Source organism: Sarcophilus harrisii, chromosome 3 (assembly GCF_902635505.1).
Source record: "Sarcophilus harrisii chromosome 3, mSarHar1.11, whole genome shotgun sequence".
NCBI classification, from domain to species: Eukaryota; Metazoa; Chordata; class Mammalia; order Dasyuromorphia; family Dasyuridae; genus Sarcophilus; species Sarcophilus harrisii.
This window is the reverse complement of record NC_045428.1, coordinates 30,202,663-30,223,382: the sequence shown is the minus strand read 5'-3', so window position 1 is coordinate 30,223,382 and position 20,720 is coordinate 30,202,663. Positions and strand designations below refer to the sequence as shown.

Here is a 20,720-nt window from a genome sequence, read left to right as displayed (position 1 = left end):
ATCTTCTTAAGAATCCTCCCTCACACAAGGATACCTGTGTTGCTTCTGTGCTATTTATCACTTAAACCACTTGATCACCTTGGTCTCCTTTTCTATCATCTATTAATTAATGACATCATTTCCTTTAGTATACTTTTCTCCATTGCTATCTGAGGGATACTCACTCTTAATTCTTTGGTGATCATATGATTCAGTAACCTAATTTACAGGCATGCTAAAATACAGGGAAAATATTAAAAGGATGGACTTTGCTTTCACTGAATAGATGGGAGTCACTATCATTTCCCAAAAGCACTTGAGCTCATGTCTTTGGAAACTTCCTGCTTATATTCAGGCCCAATTCAATTTTTCATCGGTAGTGTTTATACAAGATCTATTTATCTATTGATGTATAGATACACTTGTGTGTGTGTGTGTGTGTGTGTGTGTGTGTGTTTGTGTGTGTGTGTGTGTTTTTGTATAGGGCCAATTCATTTCCCATCACAAGGGTTTATACAAGATATATAGATGTAAGTACACAAAGATGTATACATATACATGTGCACATGTCTCTATCTCTCTCTCTATTTTTCTGTGTATATGTCCAATTCATTTCCCATCAGTAGTGTTTATACAAAATACACACACACACACACACACACACACACACACACACATGTTTATATATGCACAAACACAACACACACCAATTGGACAAGCTCTACAGATCTGCATCTAAATTCATGTTGAATTTAGGCAACAGACATCCTTTATCCAATTGTTTTTTTCCCCTAGGATGATGGGAACACCCCCCTTTTGGGTGAATGCAGGGAGGATATGGAAGAGGTGGGCAAGGGATGGAAAAGTTCTACATAAAAATTTTGACATTGAAGATCTTATCAGTGTCCATGGAAGACTCAAATACTCAATGACACCAAGTCCGAGAGCACCTCTTCAGTTCCCTCTTCTTGGAATCTCCCTTGGCTTATTCTACACTGTTGAAGTGCCGTCTACTTGCTGAAGGCTTTGATGATTCCTGCAGACGCTTGTGCTCTCCCTCCCCAAAATATCCAGTATTCTTTGGTACATCTGCATACATTTTGCACAGGTTCATGTTGTTTTCCCAATTGGAATTAAGACTCTGCCAGAGCATCTCTGTAATCCTCCATGCTAGCTAGCACAATGCTTGCTGACTGAATGGCAACTGGATTATATGATAAAGGAAATAAGTGCAGCCTTTTGGCTGGAGATGTAATCAGGATACCAACTCCCCAGTCCTATCTACCTATCTGTCTTGAATCTTATAACACGATGCTGGATTAGCTTTTAAACTCTCTTTGCCACTGCCAATGTATATTTGAGAAGAACAGGTATAAACATTCACAATTTCCTGGCTAACAGACTGCTTAGGAGAATTGGGCTTTATTCCGGAAAATGCATCCAGTGTCATAAGGACCTCTCTGAAAAGACAAAAGAAATGGACAAGTGGAGAAAGGACCTAGAATCTTGGCCAAACAAGACTGATCACACTCTGGGCTATTAGCAGCACAATAATCATAGTGTGTAGAAGCCTTGAACCATTTTAAGACCAGAATTGAACCCTGGGTGATTACTGCAGAGCAGGGTCCTTAGGCTCTTTGGCAAAACAGGTTTGTTGGGCAGGCTAGTGAACCCATTGAACTCTTTTTCAGAATCTGTTATCAAATGCATAAAATAAAGAGACAGAACTACAAATGAAATCACGCACATAAAAATGCAGCTATCAAAAAGACAGCTAGATGACTCGGTGGAAAGAGTGCTAAAGGTAGCTGGAGCGCAGAAGGCTTGAGTCCAGACTCTGACACTTCCTAGCTGTGAGATCCTGGGCAGGCTGCAACCTCTTATTGTTCTATAAGAAACAATCAGCAGGATGATTTCAGAGAGATCTGGAGAGACTTACATAAACTCATGCTGAATAACGAGAGCAGAACCAGGAAAACCTTATACACAGCAACAATAGGGTTATGCAATGATCAAATCTGATGGACGTGGCCAGTTCCAATAGACTTGTGATGGAGAGAGCCATCTGCATCCAGAGAGGACTATGGGGACTGAATGTGGATCATGACATAGTACTTTCACCTTTTGTTATTTAGTTTTCTGACTTGCTTTTTGTTTTCTTTCTCATTTTTTTCCCTTTTTGATCTGATTTTTCTTGTGCAGCATGATAAGTGTAGATATATATAAAGAATAATTGCACATGTTTAACACATATTGGATTATTTTCTGTCTAGGGGAGGAGAGAAGGAAGAAGAAAAATTTAGAACACAAAGCTTTGCAAGGCTGAATGTTGAAAACTATCTTTGCATGTATTTTGAAAATAAAAGGCTATTTTAAAAAAAGTTCTTAAAGGAAACTGGTGATTTAAGAGGGGCCTTTCTCTCCTAAGAGGGCATTCTAGATTCGGATACCAGAATGTGGAAAGCCATGAATGTGGAAGATGGCAAATACACTTTAGACAACAAGAGTTTAGAAGTATCAATTACCATTAAGTACTAGCTTTATTAATTTTAAATCTAATGGAAGATTTCCTTGGCACTTGTATAGGTCCTGCTTACAGGATGGGTAAGCCTAGCACAAATGGGCTGCTCTCTGCATATGGACCTTAATGTACAACCAACCAACCCTCATGCGTGATATAGATACAAAACACTAATTAATCATTATGACCTTCCCTCCCCCTTTGCATTTTTACTGCCAGGAGTGATTCTACAGATTGCCTGGTCCTCTGTTAATCTGGCTGGCATTTCCCATTACATTGGCAATTATAAGCCTAGAATGGTCCGTGTTTCCAACACTGCTGGCATTAAAGAATGAGGCTGGCTGGTATTTGCAATCATTCTTGTATTAATGGATTATATGTGAGTCTGTTTTCTGATTTTAACCCCATTTGTCCCAGCACAAACTATGGGAAAAGTTTGCTGTAGTACTGAGGACAGATGGGAGACACCTGTATTTTGCTGGGTTATGTTATCGTCACCATTACTCTTGCCGCCTTTGCCATCATCATCATCATCATCATCATCAGTAGCAGCAGCAGCAGCAGCAGCAGCAGCGCTATCACCTGACATTTCTCAAGCACTCTAAGGTGGTTGAGATGCACCCAGTGAGTAATAGAGAAAAGCAATGGGTGTGAGTTGGCTGTAAGTCACTACAAATAATTAAAGAGGAGAAATGTTGTGAAGGACGTGATTGGAGCACGATTTAGTAACATGTGGTAGATAACCAAAAAGCAGATGGGCTGGTCTCAGAGCAGGATAACTGACCTGCATCCCCATAAAGTCAAGAGCTTGAAAGAAAGGCCATCAATATGAATGATGGACCCGTCTCTCTCTCTCTCCTCCAGATCAGTGGAGAAATGAAGAAAAGATATAAAAAAGAGGATGGACACATGGAGGTCTTCATCACTGGAGCAGAAATCCCTCAAAAACATCCCCAGATCATCTTGCTTTATCTTCACAATTACAGACAGCCCTATCTCCATTTTGTGAATCAGAAAATAGAGACTCAGGGAGCTTAAGGATCAAGTCTACACTAACCAGGGGTGGAGTGGGATTCGAACTCAGATATACTGTCCTGATTCCCAAGCCTAACACCCTTTCGCGGCTCTGGAAATTGTTCTAGCAGCTCTTTTCCGGACCCTCCCAGCCTCTTTCAGGTTCTGAAATGATTATGCATTATATTCTCATGAATAAGGTTTGCCAAGCCCTTGCTCTTCCCTCATATAATCCTCACAACAATTGCAAGGTAGGTTCTAGGATCGCCACTTTACAGATCAGCAAACAGAGGCTCAGAAAAGTGAAAATGGCTTATCCAGGATTGGTCTCTGAGGTAGGAAGTGTTTAAGTCGGGATTTACTCCGCCACCCAGGCTTCCAAACCAAGCCCCTCTTTCTAGTCTAGCACCTGGCTACCTCAGGGAATCTTGTAACCACCATGAGTACACAGGATATTCATGTCAAGGCCAGCTCTTGACCCAAGCTGCCTTCCGAAGGCCCTGGCCCATCCAAACACGCTCGCCGAGGATCCGCAGACGGCTTGGTGTTTCGGCAACAGCCCAGATCAGCTCGTCTGTCAGAAACAGCCACGTTAATTGAAATAAAAAATAAGGCTGTGGCCGCCAGCTGAACGGCAGCCAGAGTCAAGAGATTTAGTCTGCGAGTGGTCTATATTTAGAAGCTGTTCCAGCATGAGCAGACCCCAGGCATCATCAAAGACACATGTTGGCTTCTCAAGTCAAATGAGCACGGACTTCTTAGGGAGAAGGATATATAAAAGGGGGCACGTGGCAGCCGGGATCGGGAGGAAGCGTTAGAGAGATGGGACACTCCACAGTGGGTAAAGCTTTGAAAATTCTGCACTGCTGACCCACGTGTTTGCCCCCCACCTCAGTCTTCCAGGGTGGTCGAAGCACAAACAGATAGGTGAGGGGTTTGCAATTGCACGCTACAAAATGCTTCTAAGGCATTTGTTCTCAAGCTTAGGAGATAAGCCTGAAACACTGAACAAATCCCAGCTCAAAATTTCCTCCCTAACACTTTCCATCAACTGGAGATCTCAGTTGGGTCCATTTAGGGTCAGAAACATATTACACTTTATTTACTTACCTATCTATAGTCTACCCTCCCAATAGGATTTTATTTTTTCCAGTTACATGTAAAGATTGTTTTCTTTGGGAGGGAAGGTCTCCCACTTAATAATATTTTATTGTTTGAATTATATAAAGAGAGTTTTCAACATTCACTTCCATAAGATTTTGAGTTCCAAATTTTTCTCCTTACACTCCTCACCCAAGGTAGCCAGCAATCTGACAATGTATTCATATATCCTGGGTAAGTCACTTACCCCGATTTAATTACAAAAACCAAAATATCATGCTTTCTAAGTACATGATCTACTTTTGTAGGCCCAAGTGATTAGTACATGAAACTGTGTCAGATCTCTCAAATCTTCCAGACATGTTTAACAGAAATCTGTCTAAGGAGCAGGTAGAACTGGGCAGATTCACTGTTACAAGAGACCAATGCGTTTGTTTGTTTGAAAAGAGGGAACAGTACAGGGGTCATGAGGGAAACGGGAAACAACTTGTTTTCTCTCTGTCCAAGGTAACAGAACATGATCTGAAACCTAGGAAAAAGAATTTGCATATTGCATTAGGCTGAGTCAGGCTTTTCTCAGCTGCTCGCATGAGCTATTTTAAAATTTATAAAATTAGCCACAGGTCTAGTTCAATGGCTTAGCTGGAGCTGAGGTGCCAAGCGGCTGCCACAGTGAACATTTGAGTCCTTAAATCATGGGAAACAGATTTTGCCTTAACTTTGAGTGAGCTTCTTCCATGCTGCAGCATGGCTTCTTATGGTAGACTAGAATATGGAGGGAGGGAGAATATGTCTGAAAGGGGGAGACAGGGGACTGGGGTCTCCAACAGGAAGGCAATGGACACCTTGATACCAGTCTCTGTGAATCAAGGAAACCCTCCTGGTATGACTGCTCTGGCCTGGTAACTTTGCAATAGTTTGATTTAATGGATGGGTATCTTGGGACATGATTGTTTCATCCTGCAGTGGGGATGGAGATCATCTCCAGGAATAGTCCTGCACCTGGAAGGGACTTCAGAGGCCAACTAGTTCAACTGATACCTGACCAACTATCCCAGACGTGACTTACCAGACCAGTGGTCACCTTGACAATATCTGTTGAGGTAGCCCAGCCCACTTTTGAAGGGCTCTGACCAGCAGGAAGTTTTCCTGATATCAAATCTAAATCAGTCTCTTCATCTAATCCTCTTAGGGGGTCAAACATACCAAATCTAGTCCTTCCTCCATGTAAAAGTCACTTGAATTTAAGTAAAGAAAGCCACTCTGAGATTTGAGGGCCCAAAATAAAGAAGAAAATGCCCTGGATTCTGAGTCAGAAAATGTGGGACCAGATCCTGGCTTAGCTGACCAGCAGCAATGTCATCTTGGGAAAATCACTGGGTTTCTCTAGGTCTCAGTTTCCCCATCTATAAAATGAGGAGGCTGGCTTCTTGAGTCTATTTCAGCCCTGAATCTATGATGGAGCCTTCACGGCCCATATCCATTTAACTGTGCTGTCTTTTGTTCCATTTACATTGAATGACATATCCTTTGGGAGAATTCCCCATTTCCAATGTTTGCCCACTCTATGGTCCAGCTGACTGTTCCAATTAGTCAACAGGAAACCAGAATACTCAAGTCCTTTTGATGGCTAACTGAGTCACTTTAGGAAAAACCTTAGGCAATACATTAGTCCCAGTTTAGAGAAAGCCTTTTCTCAATATTTCTGTGAATTTTACATCTGGGTACTTAGTGAAGAAAACCCTCAAATCTCTAAATAGCCCAAACTCACCAGCTACACCATCTCCTCAAGTCTGTGACAACCCTGTTTGAATATCTATCAATTCCCATTAAAATCTGCTTTCTTTGATACTGTGACTTTTTTTCCAACCCCAAATCTCATCCTCTGCCTTGACTTATTCCATCTTATGACCTTGAAGTCAAAATGGGCACACTAATCGCCTACTGTGCCAGGCAGGATGGAAAGCGCTGGAGATACAGTGACTAAAATGAAATGGTTTCTGCTCAATCAATAACAATAAATTAAGAACTTCACACTTCACGTTGTTAAACTTTACAAAGTAGCATCTTGAGAAAACAACACTTCTAAATATTCCAATAGTTGACAATGTGAGCTTTTCTTGGGGTAGATGCTCCCCTCCTCCTAAACCCATACAGAATGATTTCCAGACAGTCTGGGGGCTATGTCAGGAATATCCCATACTGTGGAATTATGAGGTCTAATGTGAAACCGAAGACATTTCACTTGGTTTTTGTGGCATCAGCATGGATTAGCAGGACCTGGGAGAAGAGACATGTTCCATGGACAATGTAGGTGGACTGAAATGATGGACATGATGGGAGAGAATGATATCAATACCCCATAAGACTACTGAATGGGCTGAAGGTGAGGATGTTGGGTCAGCCATGGATCCATGACAAAATCAGTGGGAGTGACTGGCTAACGCATGGTCACAAGCCTACAGGAAAGAAGATTTATACCATGGAGATGAAGAATCAATTCCAAGCCTTCCCACTAAAATGGAGACTTTAACACCTCCCTACCTACAGTCTCCTTACGTGTTCTAGCTTTTACTATCAATTTTGCCAGTATTGCGCCCCTCAGATCCTAATACTGTCACCTGCCTGCTGCCTTGCCACTGGAATGAAATCTGCCCTGAGGTTGCCATCTTTTCTATGTGTTGTCTATCCCAAATAGCCTCATTTTTTTCTATCTGAATCCCCTGCACATAGTATATACTCAATAAATAGTCATTCATTGACCTAAAATGTGCCAAACTTCCTCCCTTTCATCTGAAGAATGGAGGAACCAAGGAATGATACAAAATGTTCACAGATAAAAAATTTTGAAATACCTACAAAATAACTTTAAAATACCAGAGGGGAGTTTGTGCTTGTTTTTATTTAGTCAATTTTCAGTCATATCTAATTCTTCATGTCTGTCTTTTAGGGTTTTCTTGGCAAACTACTAGAGTGGTCATTTCCTTCTCAGCTCATTTAATAAATGAGGAAACTGAAGCAAACAGTGAAAAATGACCTGTCCAGGATCACACAGCTAATAAATGTCTGAGGCTGACTATGAATCAGATCTTTGTAATTCTCGGGCCAGCATTCTATCCACTGTGCCATATAGCTGCCCCTGAGTAACAACTCAGTAATAAATCAGAGGAATCAATGAATTGAGGTTTGGGGGGAGTTAGGAATCCCGAGAGGATTAGATGAGAAGCGTATTCTGGATCAGCCTGAACAAAGGCAGAAGTGAAACAGGAAAGTTATGGAAAGAGAACAGCCAGGAGCTCTGAAAGGGGAAATGCTGGATTCTTCCCCTCAGCTCTAGTTCAAAAAAACTGGGCTTTTAACTGGGGTCCTGATATACTACAGAACATCTAACTGAGACATTTTCCCGATTGTGATCTCACCAATAAACTAAGAACGATGGGAGTTAGTCAAATATTGCTTGCTGTGCTGATAAGCTCTGCAGCTAACATGTGGATAGCCAGTCAAAGAAAGGCAGAAGTCCTTGTGCCGTTCGAACTATTCTTGGCCTGTTCTCGGGAAGACTATCACTCATTAGCATCAGGAGGGAGACGGAAATGTAAACATGGGGCTGTGACCAGAAGGAAATTAAAATGTGATGATGAGTCACACAGCCCTTCAAGTTGGAAGCTGCCCTGAAAATGATATCCTGCCTTTAACGCCGCCGCTATTCACCCTGAGGAATTACAGGAAAAATACCTTCTGGCTCAGAATGCTACAGGACGGGAAATAATTCTGACAGCCTCAGAGAGCCTTGGAAGGGGAGCCCCAGGAACAGGGGGACTCACCACCACATGGCACATGGCTAAGACCTGGATCAGGTGGCACACTCCTAAGAAAAAGGCAATCCAAAGGCTGTCGAGTATACTCATTGAAGGCCGAGAGTGCCATTTTGGGGAACTCTAGCATCTCACTCATGCCAGTGATGGCCCATTATTTAAAATTCTAGATGGGAATTCACTGAATATCTAATGGAAAAGGAGACCTCCTACATTCAGCAACTATGCAGCATGGTAATATGTTAAGATGCTTGATTGCAAAACCAAAATAGATGATGGCAATATTCTGGCCAACAGGGCAAGTACAAGGTGAGCTTTTCTAAAAATTAAAAATAAAAGCACTATACAAGTTTCAAGTGCTAAATAAATTGAAGCTATATATGGTTTGCAAAGTCCTTTATTTGTATTGTCTCATTTAAACCTCCCACCAGAAAGTGACCCTGAAAGGGAGGAGTAGGGGATCCCATTTGGGATACCAGATCCCTATATGAAGGAGATGGAATGCGCACTTTCTGGTACTTTATTGATGCAGGGAACTTCCAGTGAAAAAATTTACCAATATTTATTTCTCAGTTGTGGACTACCTGGAATATAAGGGTCTTTGGGCCAGCCAATCAATGAAGACAGGAGAGAGGGAAAGATGGAAGAGGAGAGAAAAAGAAAAAAAAGGAAAGAATTTAAAAAGAAGATTAGAAAAAAAAGAAGGAAGAAAGGAAGGAAAAAAATAGAATGGAAGGGAAGGAGGTCAAAGAACAGTGACGGCAGATGGCACAGAGCATGGGACCCCACTCCACCTGTGCTGGGGCCTTTGTGACTGGAAGTGGTCAGTAGACCTTGTTTATACATTTTGACTGAAATACAGGATCTGCTTCATTTCTTTCCATCATCCTGCCAAGATACTTCTATTACTGACTGCAAAGGAATAAGGCCAACAACTGAGTCACAATCACCATTTCCTTTAACACCTGGATTTTCCTTGCAAGTCTCCCATCCAAGTTCTCAAACGGTCACCATGACCTCAATTAACTCATGACAACACAGTCAAAGACCAAATGGCCAAAGGAAACACAAGAAATATAGATCGATGTCTGGTCTGCACACATGCACAAAGAGAGTTGCAGGATCTGGGGACAAAATTGAGCCACCCGCAAAATCAGAAAAGCACAAGATCCTGTGAAACTTTAGGATACAAGAAAAACTTCAAGCTGGTATGAGAAACTGAACAACTGAAAGCCTCTGTAAGCTCATTTTTGCTAGGATTTCACTCATCCTTTGGGGAATGGGAAGATGCTACTGATTACTTGTTCACAGTCCAGCAGAGCTCATTCCCAGCTCACTGTCTCCTATAACACTTTCTCAGCAGGAACCGTCTGAGCGGTTTCATTTTTCAATCAGACCACCTTAAATAAAATAATGCCTTATTTGTAAGGCATCCTGGTCAAGCCTGACTCTTAAACAGCCGGTATACCCTGAGCTCATTGCCGAGTTCCTAAGAACAAGAGATCATTGTCTTTTGGTTTCTTGGAACCTGGTCTGTTCAGATGTAATCCAGATGGGGAAATAAGCTTCTCCCAAAAGTGGCGAAGGGTCTTCCAACACGGCAAATTCTATCCTGTAAATCCCATTGGGCAATGATCATTTTACAGTTAGTTAAAGAACAACAACAACGACAACAACAGTAACAGCAACAGCAACAATAATATCTTTAGTTTTCCACATCTGACAAGATTTAAAAGTTAATTCATTTCTTTTTGGCACAAATCTGCAATCTTTTCAATCTTTCTACTCCCTAAAGTTTAATCCACGGATATTAGTTATCTTGCATTTGGAATGGAATGACCTTCTTCCTAGACCTGCTATTTCCTGTGCCAAAAATCTCCAGGCTGTTTGCAAAATCGCTGATACTGAGATAATCACTGGGAAATAGAATAAAGCAACAAAAAATGGCCAAATGGAGCCAAGAGCCAGATTGCTAAAAAACGAATGGCACGTGTTAGAAAAAAGCCCTTCTGGAGCAAGTGTTTTTCAAGCTGAGAATCTGCCAATCAACATCACGCCACACTGGAACTTGGTTTTCACAATCAATGATAGCAAGAGGGTACTGAACGTAAAAACAAAAACACCCCATCCACGAGATGGTGGCACAAACTTTAGCATGGGTTCCATAGAATACTGAGATTCCAGAACAGTTCTACACTAAGACTGTATAAAAGAATTTTCAAAGGACAAAGAGAATGTAAAATGAGAAAGTGACTGACTGAATAAATGACTCAAAATGACTCTATGAAACTGACAAAATGAGGAAAGAAAAAAAGAGCTATTTTTCTTCAGCCCTAACCACGATATCTTACCATTTAAAATTCAAATTTAATTGTGATGGCTTGAGGGCATCATCAAAAGATTAAAAAAATATGACTGATGATGCCTGATTAAGTTATAGAGACATAGAACAAAACTGTCAGAAATGATAAGAAAGATGAGCCTATTTTTTACTTGAACAGCATTCTTAAATATAAATGAAATGCGTTAACTTGAATGAGAGTTGTATGTCTACCACTTTATTCCATCATAGTTTTCAATAATGAGTAATTATAATTGTCTTGTGACTTTTTCCATCCTTCATATGGTTATTGTTTGTATATAATATTTCTTTGATAATAGTATGATAACACTGGGTCAAAGGAAAAAAAAATAAACGAATGGTATTTTAACAGATGGATAAAAAGATGCCTACCTCATCCCATTCTAAAAGGTAGCTGGTGACCTTTGAACCGTTGTCAATTGGTGCCTTAAAAAAATGAAGGAAACAAAAGGAAATTAGTATAACTTAAAATCAAATCTCCTATCCCTTCACTTTACCTATGATATAGGCCTGTGGTCTTACTGGTGCAAGTAACCCTCCTCACTAGTACAGACTTTAGCCAAACTTTGTTTTCTGTTCCTGTGAGGTCCTTGAAGAGTTCTTTCAACATAACTTCCAGAGGATCTGACCCAATGCCTTCCTCCAATTCTTCATGTCTTGAGAGTACTATATTATTGTACGAATTGCAAGCGCTCTCAAGATCTCCAAAACCCCATACTTAACCCAGCTATTCATAAACGAACCCAACAACCAAACCTTACAATTTGTCTTCCAGATGCTATTGAACAGAACTTATGTCCCTCAGTAACTCATTTTTAAGCTCATTCATAAATCACACTAGAGTGAGCATGTTCTCTACAAAACCAGCTACACTTTAAACTTCCTGAGGGAGGAAGCTGTGCATTTGATTTCTTTTTTTGGATGCTACCCTTAAGAGTTTTACACATAATGGGCAGACAATTCATGCAGCTGACATACTGACAAACAGTAGTCTGGAATTTTTTATGCTGTTTTTTTTTTTTCTTTCAGTAGCAAAACAAATTAAAGTAAAATGGAGAAGGGGGATGAGGAGGTTACTGATTGCCACCTTTATCAGCAAAGAGTTGTTAAGAAAATCCTCATGTATACGATTTTCTTGTAACAAGAGGAATCTTAAAATCTGGGAAGTCCATCACCAAGAAATTAAAGTTGAAACTGAAATAGGTGCTTTCATTTCCAAGAGTATCAAAGAAGTCTGGGAAGTGTTTTTTTGAGGACTAAGTCAATAAAATGAAAACATCAATGTGAAGGGATTGCCTTTTTCTTAATCGTTAAAACTGCTAGGATGAAAATGGACCACCCAAGACCACAATTTCATCCAGTTGGTTTCAAGCTGAGCCTAAATCTGTGATTCCCAATACTGGTTGTTGTTTTATTCCCTAGACTATCTTTACCTTCGACAAGGGTAGCATAAGATCCTCAAAACAAAACTGGCAATTCACTCATTCATTCATTTTTTTTCTTTTTTGGTCCAAGAGATAAATATAGGCCAAAAAGCACTTTCAGGAGGAGATGTCAAGAAATCAAGTCAACGATGACAGGGAGCTGTGAATCCAGAAAGTTAGGTAATCACTGACCTGGATTATCCTTGGAAGCCAGGAGAGAAAATAGGATGGTTCAGTTTCTAAGCCAATTTCAACTTTGGCCTATTGACTGAAGCAGTCATAAAATAATGACTTTAGATCATCTAGACTACTGGATAAATATGACATGGTTGCCTGGCCGGAAAGGATCACAGGATAATCCTGTGCTTCACAGGTAACCATTAGAAATAATACTTCATCACGTCCCTGGCTACATTTCACTGCTTTTTCTAGCAATACAATGTGGAAATAATCCTCACTAGTAATTGCTTTTCTCCAAAGTCCACTTTTCTCTGTTTTTAAGCAGTGATGTCTTCAAGCATGATTACTGGTTATACTGGAGAGGGGGCCGCCACACGGGAGCTTCTTGGTTAGGAATAGCTTGAAGGATTTGTCCCCTGAAGTCTCTTCCATCTCCGACATGCTCCACTAGCATTTACAATGCCTTTCCTTAGAATTTACTAATTCTGCCATTAAGCAATGACAGTAAGAAAAATCTGGGTCATGTTGGTCTTTCAGGGGCTGGCATCCAACCTTAATAACCATGGCTATTTATCTCTAACAGGGGGAAGAGAAAATGCTCCTGAATTTCATGGCCTCAACTGTAAAAACCAAGGCTGGGGATATAATTCAGTGTTAAGTTGGGGACTACTAATAGCTATCTGCAGTTATCTGCTACCTCTGAAATGCATAAACAGGCATTTCCTTGAAATATTCTATAATTCCTAGCTTTCATTACTCTCTACTTCTATTTGGGAACTGGACTTAGCTTACATCTAGTCTGAATTAAAGAGCTTTTTACTAGAGTTTAGAAAATGTTAATGTATTTAAAGTTTAGTCTCAATTGCATTCAAAAAACATGTGCACAAATATAGATTCAGTGGCCATGTTCAAAGATTATCCCAATTTTCATCCCAGGTTTTGTCCAATGCTTTCCCTCCATGTCACTGATGCTATCTAACTTCTGATTTATGCATAACAATATTCTGAAGGATTTGAAAAGTATTGCTCACAGTGATCATTGCTTGAAATGAAGAGAATCACAATACTTAAGTAGAGAAGTAATCAAGAAGCTATTGGGAACCTTTACTTGTTTAAAACCAAGAAATTCAAGGTAACACTTCAATATTCCAATGGCATGTTATAGCTGAAAGACAGCATCATTGGGGGGAATCATTTAAAAATGCAGGTCAGTATAACCATCCAGTTGCCTATCCCATGGAAACATGGTAAAACTCAGGTTAAATTATTTTTTTAAATTATATATATATATATATAAATGTGTGTGTGTGTGTGTGTGTGTGTGTGTGTTTGTGCAAGGCAATTGAGGTTAAGTGACTTGCCTAAGCTAGTAAGTATTAATTGTCTGAAGCTAGATTTGACTTCCGGTCCACTACACCATCTAGCAGCCCCTCAGGTTAAGTTTTAATCACAACTCTTATAATGATTATTCTTATTCTTATTATCCTGATTCTGACCAATGAATTCCCCCTCTTGTGATAGCTAGAAAGGCATTTGCTGGTTCCCACAAAAATATATAAAGAGATACAAATTATTTCCCAAACATTCTCTTTTAAATTCTTTCTCCATTTGCACCCAAAATCCTATTAACAGCACCCAATTAGGCACTTTCACTGCACAGCATCATGAAAAAATAATGACAAATAGTAGCCATTAAAGTACTTATATAAAAATTTTAAAATGATCACGACTCAACATTGAGATCAGTTGCATGATAATTTTTGGCACTCTAGTCTACCTACCTTCCACTGTAAGGTGAGTGAACTTTTGGTCCGATGTGACAGCTTGGGTGGGTAGGGACTTTCGGGGGCACAGCTGTGAGTGGTGAAACTAACGGGTTCAGAGCACGATCCCTTTACTGAATTGTACATTGCATAAACCCTGAAAAGAAGCAATACATATAGACATACATATACATGTGAATTCTGTGACAAAGACCAAAAAGGATCCTAATTTTTAATCTCAGTTTTTGTCCAGAGTTTATCCCATATGTTCCTTTCATTATTCAACATGTTCTCAGCTCCTGTGGACCCACTATCTCCTTTGAGTTCAGAATCATTGAGACACAAAACCGTCTCAACAGAAATTTCTCCACTGACATTTTTAAAGTGCCACCTTCTACAAGAAGCCCTTTCTGGTCTCCAACCGCTGCTGCCCTCCCTCTCCCTAGTATAAAGAATTGGCAGTGTTTGGTCAAGGGAGGCTCACAGAAGATAGAAGAGCTGTGATCATGTATTTCAATGGCTTCCCTGAGAAGAGAGGATTAAGTCCCAGAGGACGTAATCATGGACAAAAAGCAGAAGCTATAAATGAATAAATCTGGGCTCATCAGGAGACATTTCCAACAGGAGCTACCCCCAAATGGGATGAGTATTTTTTGAAGGAGGGAGTATCTCACTTAGTTTGGAGTTTGGATGTTTGCTAGCTAGGTCTGTAGCTGTTGATATTTCACTTAAGGAAGAGCTGGAATATATGAATGCTAAAGTACATTCAAATGTATTCAAATGCAGTGATTCTATATATTAAAGTTTTACCTAGAAATGCTTCCTGCAAAAAGCAGATCCACAAACCTGACACACTGCAGAATGTGCACAAACTCTTGAAGAATGTCAAAATGGAAAGTAGTAGATGTAGTCATTCAAGTTCAAGGGATAAGCTCTGATTTTGGAACATAAGAGCCAAATCTCTCTTGTCTTTCTATATAAGGACACCTACTACTCCAGTGCTTCATCGACATTTTCTTATCCCTTTTAGAAAGTATCATGAACCACATAATTCAGTGGAGAACTGAAAAGGTTGCTAACATCTGATACTTGGGCTGCTAAAGTTGTTTTTTTTTTCCCCCCGATCAAAATACAAAGTTAGAAAATAGTTCTTGTCATCTGTCTTACAACATTTTATCTTCTAAAATAAGAAAGAATACTGGATTTATTCAAAGTGATTTACCATTTGCCCAGATCTGGAATTTGTATTTATTATTAAGGTGAAATCATGATATGGGAATGCCCTCTCTTGTCTTATCTTGTCTACAATGGATATTGTTAAATAGTCAGCTACAAAGGCATTGAGAAGTCACTGCCATTTTCACTGATGTGAAATTCTGTTAGTGTTCTAGACTCCACCAAATAAAGAGAAACAGAAGAGAATATAAATGGCACATTGAAACTTACTACAGAGAAACAAACAAGCATTATTTCTTTGTTTAAAATTGAATATAATGGATTTCTGATAATCAGAAATATATGACTTACATAACAACTTATTTAAATATAAATTAGAAGTCCTATTTTAGGTTATATTAATGTGAATAGAGCAGAAAATAAAGTAAAAATCTGGAACCCTACATTCTCTCGGGTTAAAGTGAGACATCATTAATCTTTGTGTAGCTTTATAAAATTTTTTTTCATATTTGTACCATCATCACTGAAAGTTTTTTGTTCGTGCACTGAAATACTTAATTATCTATAAGAACAACAACAAAGACAACCAGTCCAATTTATCAGGAGGAGGAGATAAGCCTCAGTTTTCCTGATGGAAAAACTCTACCAACCTGCCAATGACTCTCTACTTAAACAGGCAGAAACATTGTAAGGAACTGCTCTGGTTTGGAGACATAGTTATATTTGTGAATACATTATAGCCAAATGCTTATGAAAAAAAAAATGGGTTATTTGACACAGATAAAGTACTGGAATCTATCAAAACATTTTCTCCATTTAAATTACCCTTTGCATGCTGATGAACCAACAGTCACAACAATGGAATTAGCCAAACCAGCTTCATTTTATTAGCAAGTCCTCTTGGAGAAATGTTGATGGATACATGTTCTGTGTTAAGAGACCAAAATGATTTTTACATCTACCATATGGGAAACAGCATGGCCCAGCGGAGAAGGATAGATTCAGAGTGAGGAGAAACTAGGATTTAAATCTGACCATAGTCATTTACTGTTATCTGGGTTCAATTTCCACATCTGTAAAATGAGGGAAGAGGTTGGACTAGTTGAACACTTGGTTAACTGGATCTATTGCCAAGATCCTAAATAATCTAATCTCTCAGGGTCTCTCTTGTTTTTTCTGTCAAAGGTGCTGGACTAGACTTGGTCTAAGGTTCCATGATACTCTGTATTTCATGGTATTATTTCTTTACAACACCTTCGCTGGTCTGGTAAGTGCCAGATAGAAGGGAAGGGGAGGATGAGAAACTGGAATTCAAAATTTAAAAAAAAAAAAAAAGGAATGTTAAAAATTCTTATTAGATGTAAATTGGGGGAAAATAAAATTAAAAAAGAAATAAATCACCTATCTGGGGTACCAATTTGCCTCTCTAGAAAAGGGAAAGTCACTCATTTAAGAAAAAAACAAAACAACAACATCTCTCAAAAAAAAAAAAAAAATCAAAACGAATCCCCATATTAATGTTGTGTTGAAGCATTCTCCACATTCGTTTGAGATCAAGACCTGGCCAAATGAAGCAGGTGCATGGGAATTCTCAGAAATGTGCCCTCCACTGTCCCCGACCCCAGCATGTCTGTAACTTGATCGACCGGTGCCCCATCACCCTGTCAGCAGGGACGGCCACATACTGAAAGCAGGTTTTTGGAGATGTTTCATCATGTGATAATTGCTCTGGGAAAAGTTATCCGCAAGATCACATCATTGGGAAAGTTACAGGGCCAAACTTTCCTGTGGCTGCTGAGTGATTAGAACAAGGCTTGGCACTAAAAAGCTGAGACCAAAAACTTCCTGCTGTGAAACTGGTGGATAAGCAGAGATTTTACAGAACTTCAGAGCTGGGAAGGGTCCTTAGAGATTAGCCACTCCTATACGTTCATTTTACAGAGAGGGAAACTGAGGACAAAGAAAGGCACCTGGCCAAAGTCACATAGGTAGAGTCACACCTGGCAGAGAAGCAACTAAGCTTCTTAGCAAGCACTTACTAAGAGTCTATTGTGTTCCAGACACCATACTAGATTTGAGGATATAAATACAAGAAACTGAATAATCTGTATGCAAATCTGCCAATTCCAAATCCTGGTATCTCTAGGAAATTTAAATTATTCTGATGCTTTTTAAAGTGAGTTGATAATGTGTAATAATTAGGTCCAACCTACAAGATAGCAGAGAAAAATGAAGAGCAAGAGTCTTAATTAAGGCTTTACTGTAGTAAAGAAGAGAAGTGTCTGACTCCAGAATAAATGTGTCTGGGAAATGATTAGCAAAATACATACACAGAGACAGAGACAAAGACACAGAGAGACAGAGACAGACAGACAGAGACAGAGAAAGACAGAGAGAAAGAAAACAAACATACTGTACATTAACACCAGAGATTTAGCATTTCAAATAAAACACAAGTTGGATACTATAACTCACCTGACATGATAATCTGTGGCTGGCCTAAGGTCTTTCAGGCTACATTCTAATTCTTCTCCACTGAAAAGAGACACCATCCATTAAGTTTTGAAAATAGTTTCAGAAACAATACAGGTACTAGTTTTTGATTCCCAGAGGAAAGGTGATGAACAAAAAAGTGCTACTCGACTTGATAAGATAGGGAATAAACACCCAGGGATGCCTTTATATATTTGGAAGATGGAAGATTAATTTTCCCAAAGACATATCCCCAAAGCCAGCAACTGGCCTGTCTTCTGTAGTAGGATCACATCATTTCTAACAACCTTTTAAGGAATTAAAGTCATCATCACCCTTGTCATCTGAGGACACAGATGGTGAAATAAGCATCCTGAGCTCTGTGTCTATCTCCATCCATATTTTGTACTCAAATATTAACATGGTCATTTTGTGGCTTCGCAGAGCGCAAATTCCTTGTGGGCAAGGATGATTTTATTCTCATCAGATCCAAGCACCTAGCACTGAGCTTCGCAAACAGCAAGTGTGAATAAATGCTTGTTGAGTTGAATTAGAAATAAAATTGTTTACATCAAGTCAGAGCCCAGGTTATTTGATTCATCTAATATTCTTAAAATGAATGTGCTCAAATCCATTGGGAAGCTTTACTTATTTTGCATGAGATTTTCTTTTTGATCCTAATAATTATTCATTAAAAATCACATAAAATGTATCTTTAAAATAAACTCAAAAATATAAATTTAGTCAAATTCATCATATATTTCAATTTCAGAAAATTCAGTACAAATGTTAATAGAAAACATCCCTTTAAATTAAGAGGAAGCCCCCAAATTATGAATAGTTCTATTCTGAAAGTTTCCTGCCAAATCAGTTGATTGGATCTTGGAACACATTCTCCCAGAGCATCCACATTCAAAGCAGTGGCTACAATTTCAGGCTAGTCCTCAAAATCTATATATTCCCTAGCATGCCTGAAAGCTGTCAGGAGCACCAGAGACTCTAGTAGGCATCAGTGGGGAACATTAATTGTTCTCGACTTGGGTTAATAATCATTTATACTCACTTTGCTATAATGAGTACAAAGACGCCTTCTAAAGCTCTTTCACTCCAACACAAGAATAGGAGACTTTCCATCTATTTCTGACTCCTATGGACTGGAGTGGGGAGTCGAGGTGATAGAAAGTGGGGAAAGTAGATAAGGAAAGACAGAAAAGACATTGGGTCCCAAAGAGCCCCAAACGATTGGCTTTTCAAGAATAGGTGACTGGATCTTTGACTTCACTGGTCCAGGAAATCCATTGGTCAGCATCTTCTGCATTACAGGAGGGCTGCTTAGGGGACTGTTGTCTGGCATGGAAAGTATGTGTCACATGTGGGACCTGGAATCAATTCTTCTTGGCTTTGAGGTCAGCTTTTTAGTAGCAGGACCACAGATTTAGAGTGAGAAGGGACCTTAGAATTCAATATTATCAATTTATGGGTGAATAATCCAAAGTACAGAGGGATTAAATGAATAGGTAAACACAGCTAGCAAAGTGTCTCCGGTAAGATTGAACCCAGACTTGCTTGATTTTTAATCCACTGTTCTCCTGATTATATCATACTGCCTCTCAAAAAAAGGTTAATATGTACCACTCCTATTATTTAAAAATAAATGTTACTTATTAGACAGGTGAATGGCAAACATTCATTTTACTAAAGTTATTTCATTTTCCTTCATGGGGAAGGGAATAGAAATAAATGATCCACATGACCTTACCTGTAAATTATCTTGTACTTTCCATCCCTCCCTTTGTCTGATAAGGCCACTTCATAGCTGTAGGGGTAGGGTGGGCTGTTGTGGGGTCTGTCTCCACTTGAAAGACCAGTGGGAGGGGACCATGAGAGCAGAACTGTCCTTGCTTGGACATTAGAGACCTAATGGATGAGAAAATCTGGATTAAATGGTCAAATAGATTCCACAGAAACCCTCTGCTACTCACACCAAATGCTAACAGCATTGTATTTACAAGCTCAAACATGATACTGAGTTTTCGTTTGCCAATGGGTAAAAAAAAAAATTTAATCAAAATGGGTCACCAAAGGAAAGACAAGAAATATAGTTTGCCCAAGTCTTAATAGCATCATGAACCACATTGTATATCATTCAACATCTGGCCTGATTAACAGAAAACATCTGTACCAACAACAGGGATACCATACTAGGTGGATACATAATATATCATAGGAAAGGCCCAACTGTCTGTTGCTTTCATACAATTATAATAAAGTTAAGACTCAGTTCTCTCAAAGTTGAATTCAACAACGATACTGCACAATTAGATAATTCTCTGAATTAAAATCTGATTAATAAAGATACTTAGAAGGATGGAGAGAGAGCAAATCTTAAATATGGAAGTGCCGTGTTCCAATGCTACTTCTAACACTATCGTGTGACAAATCACCCATATTTTCAAGGATCCACAGAAACACAATGAGATAGAGAAGCTGCTGATTTACATTTACATTTATATTCCTGTGGGAATTTCTATCCCAGCAAAATCATAGATCTAGTGCCTTCCCTTCCACATAACCCAACCCTACTCGGGGCATTTATTGTCCAACATCTGGAGTTGGAAGATTTGCATCTGAGCTCAACAATTTACAAACCTGAGTGAGATTTGGCACAATACTGAGTTTTTTTAACCTCATTCTCTTCATCTATAAAGTGAGGAGGTAAGATTTCCCTGAGGTTTCTCAAACTTCTAAGTCTATGATCACTAAATAATAAAGAAAGCAATGCATTCTAGTAATTGCTGAAAAATCATGGTTTAATAATGATTAGGGAAAAAAATGAGTCCACATAACCAATGAATTTCTTATTTCTCTATCTCCGTTGTATAATGATAATTATCGTAACCTGACTGGAATGGT

General features: G+C 39.2%; 1 protein-coding gene across 2 annotated transcripts in view; it reads right to left on the bottom strand.

Moving 5' to 3' along the window:
- FNDC3B (fibronectin type III domain containing 3B) overlaps positions 1 to 20,720 on the bottom strand; it is a 362,569-nt gene that overhangs the window by 78,914 nt on the left and 262,935 nt on the right. For both annotated transcript variants that reach the window (XM_031957667.1, XM_031957668.1), the window contains exons 8-11: positions 19,567 to 19,724; positions 17,811 to 17,870; positions 14,178 to 14,316; positions 11,165 to 11,218 (exon numbers count right to left, since the gene is read on the bottom strand). In XM_031957667.1, coding sequence (XP_031813527.1) covers positions 11,165 to 11,218; positions 14,178 to 14,316; positions 17,811 to 17,870; positions 19,567 to 19,724 — 411 coding nt within the window. The remainder of the gene's footprint in view (positions 1 to 11,164; positions 11,219 to 14,177; positions 14,317 to 17,810; positions 17,871 to 19,566; positions 19,725 to 20,720) is intronic.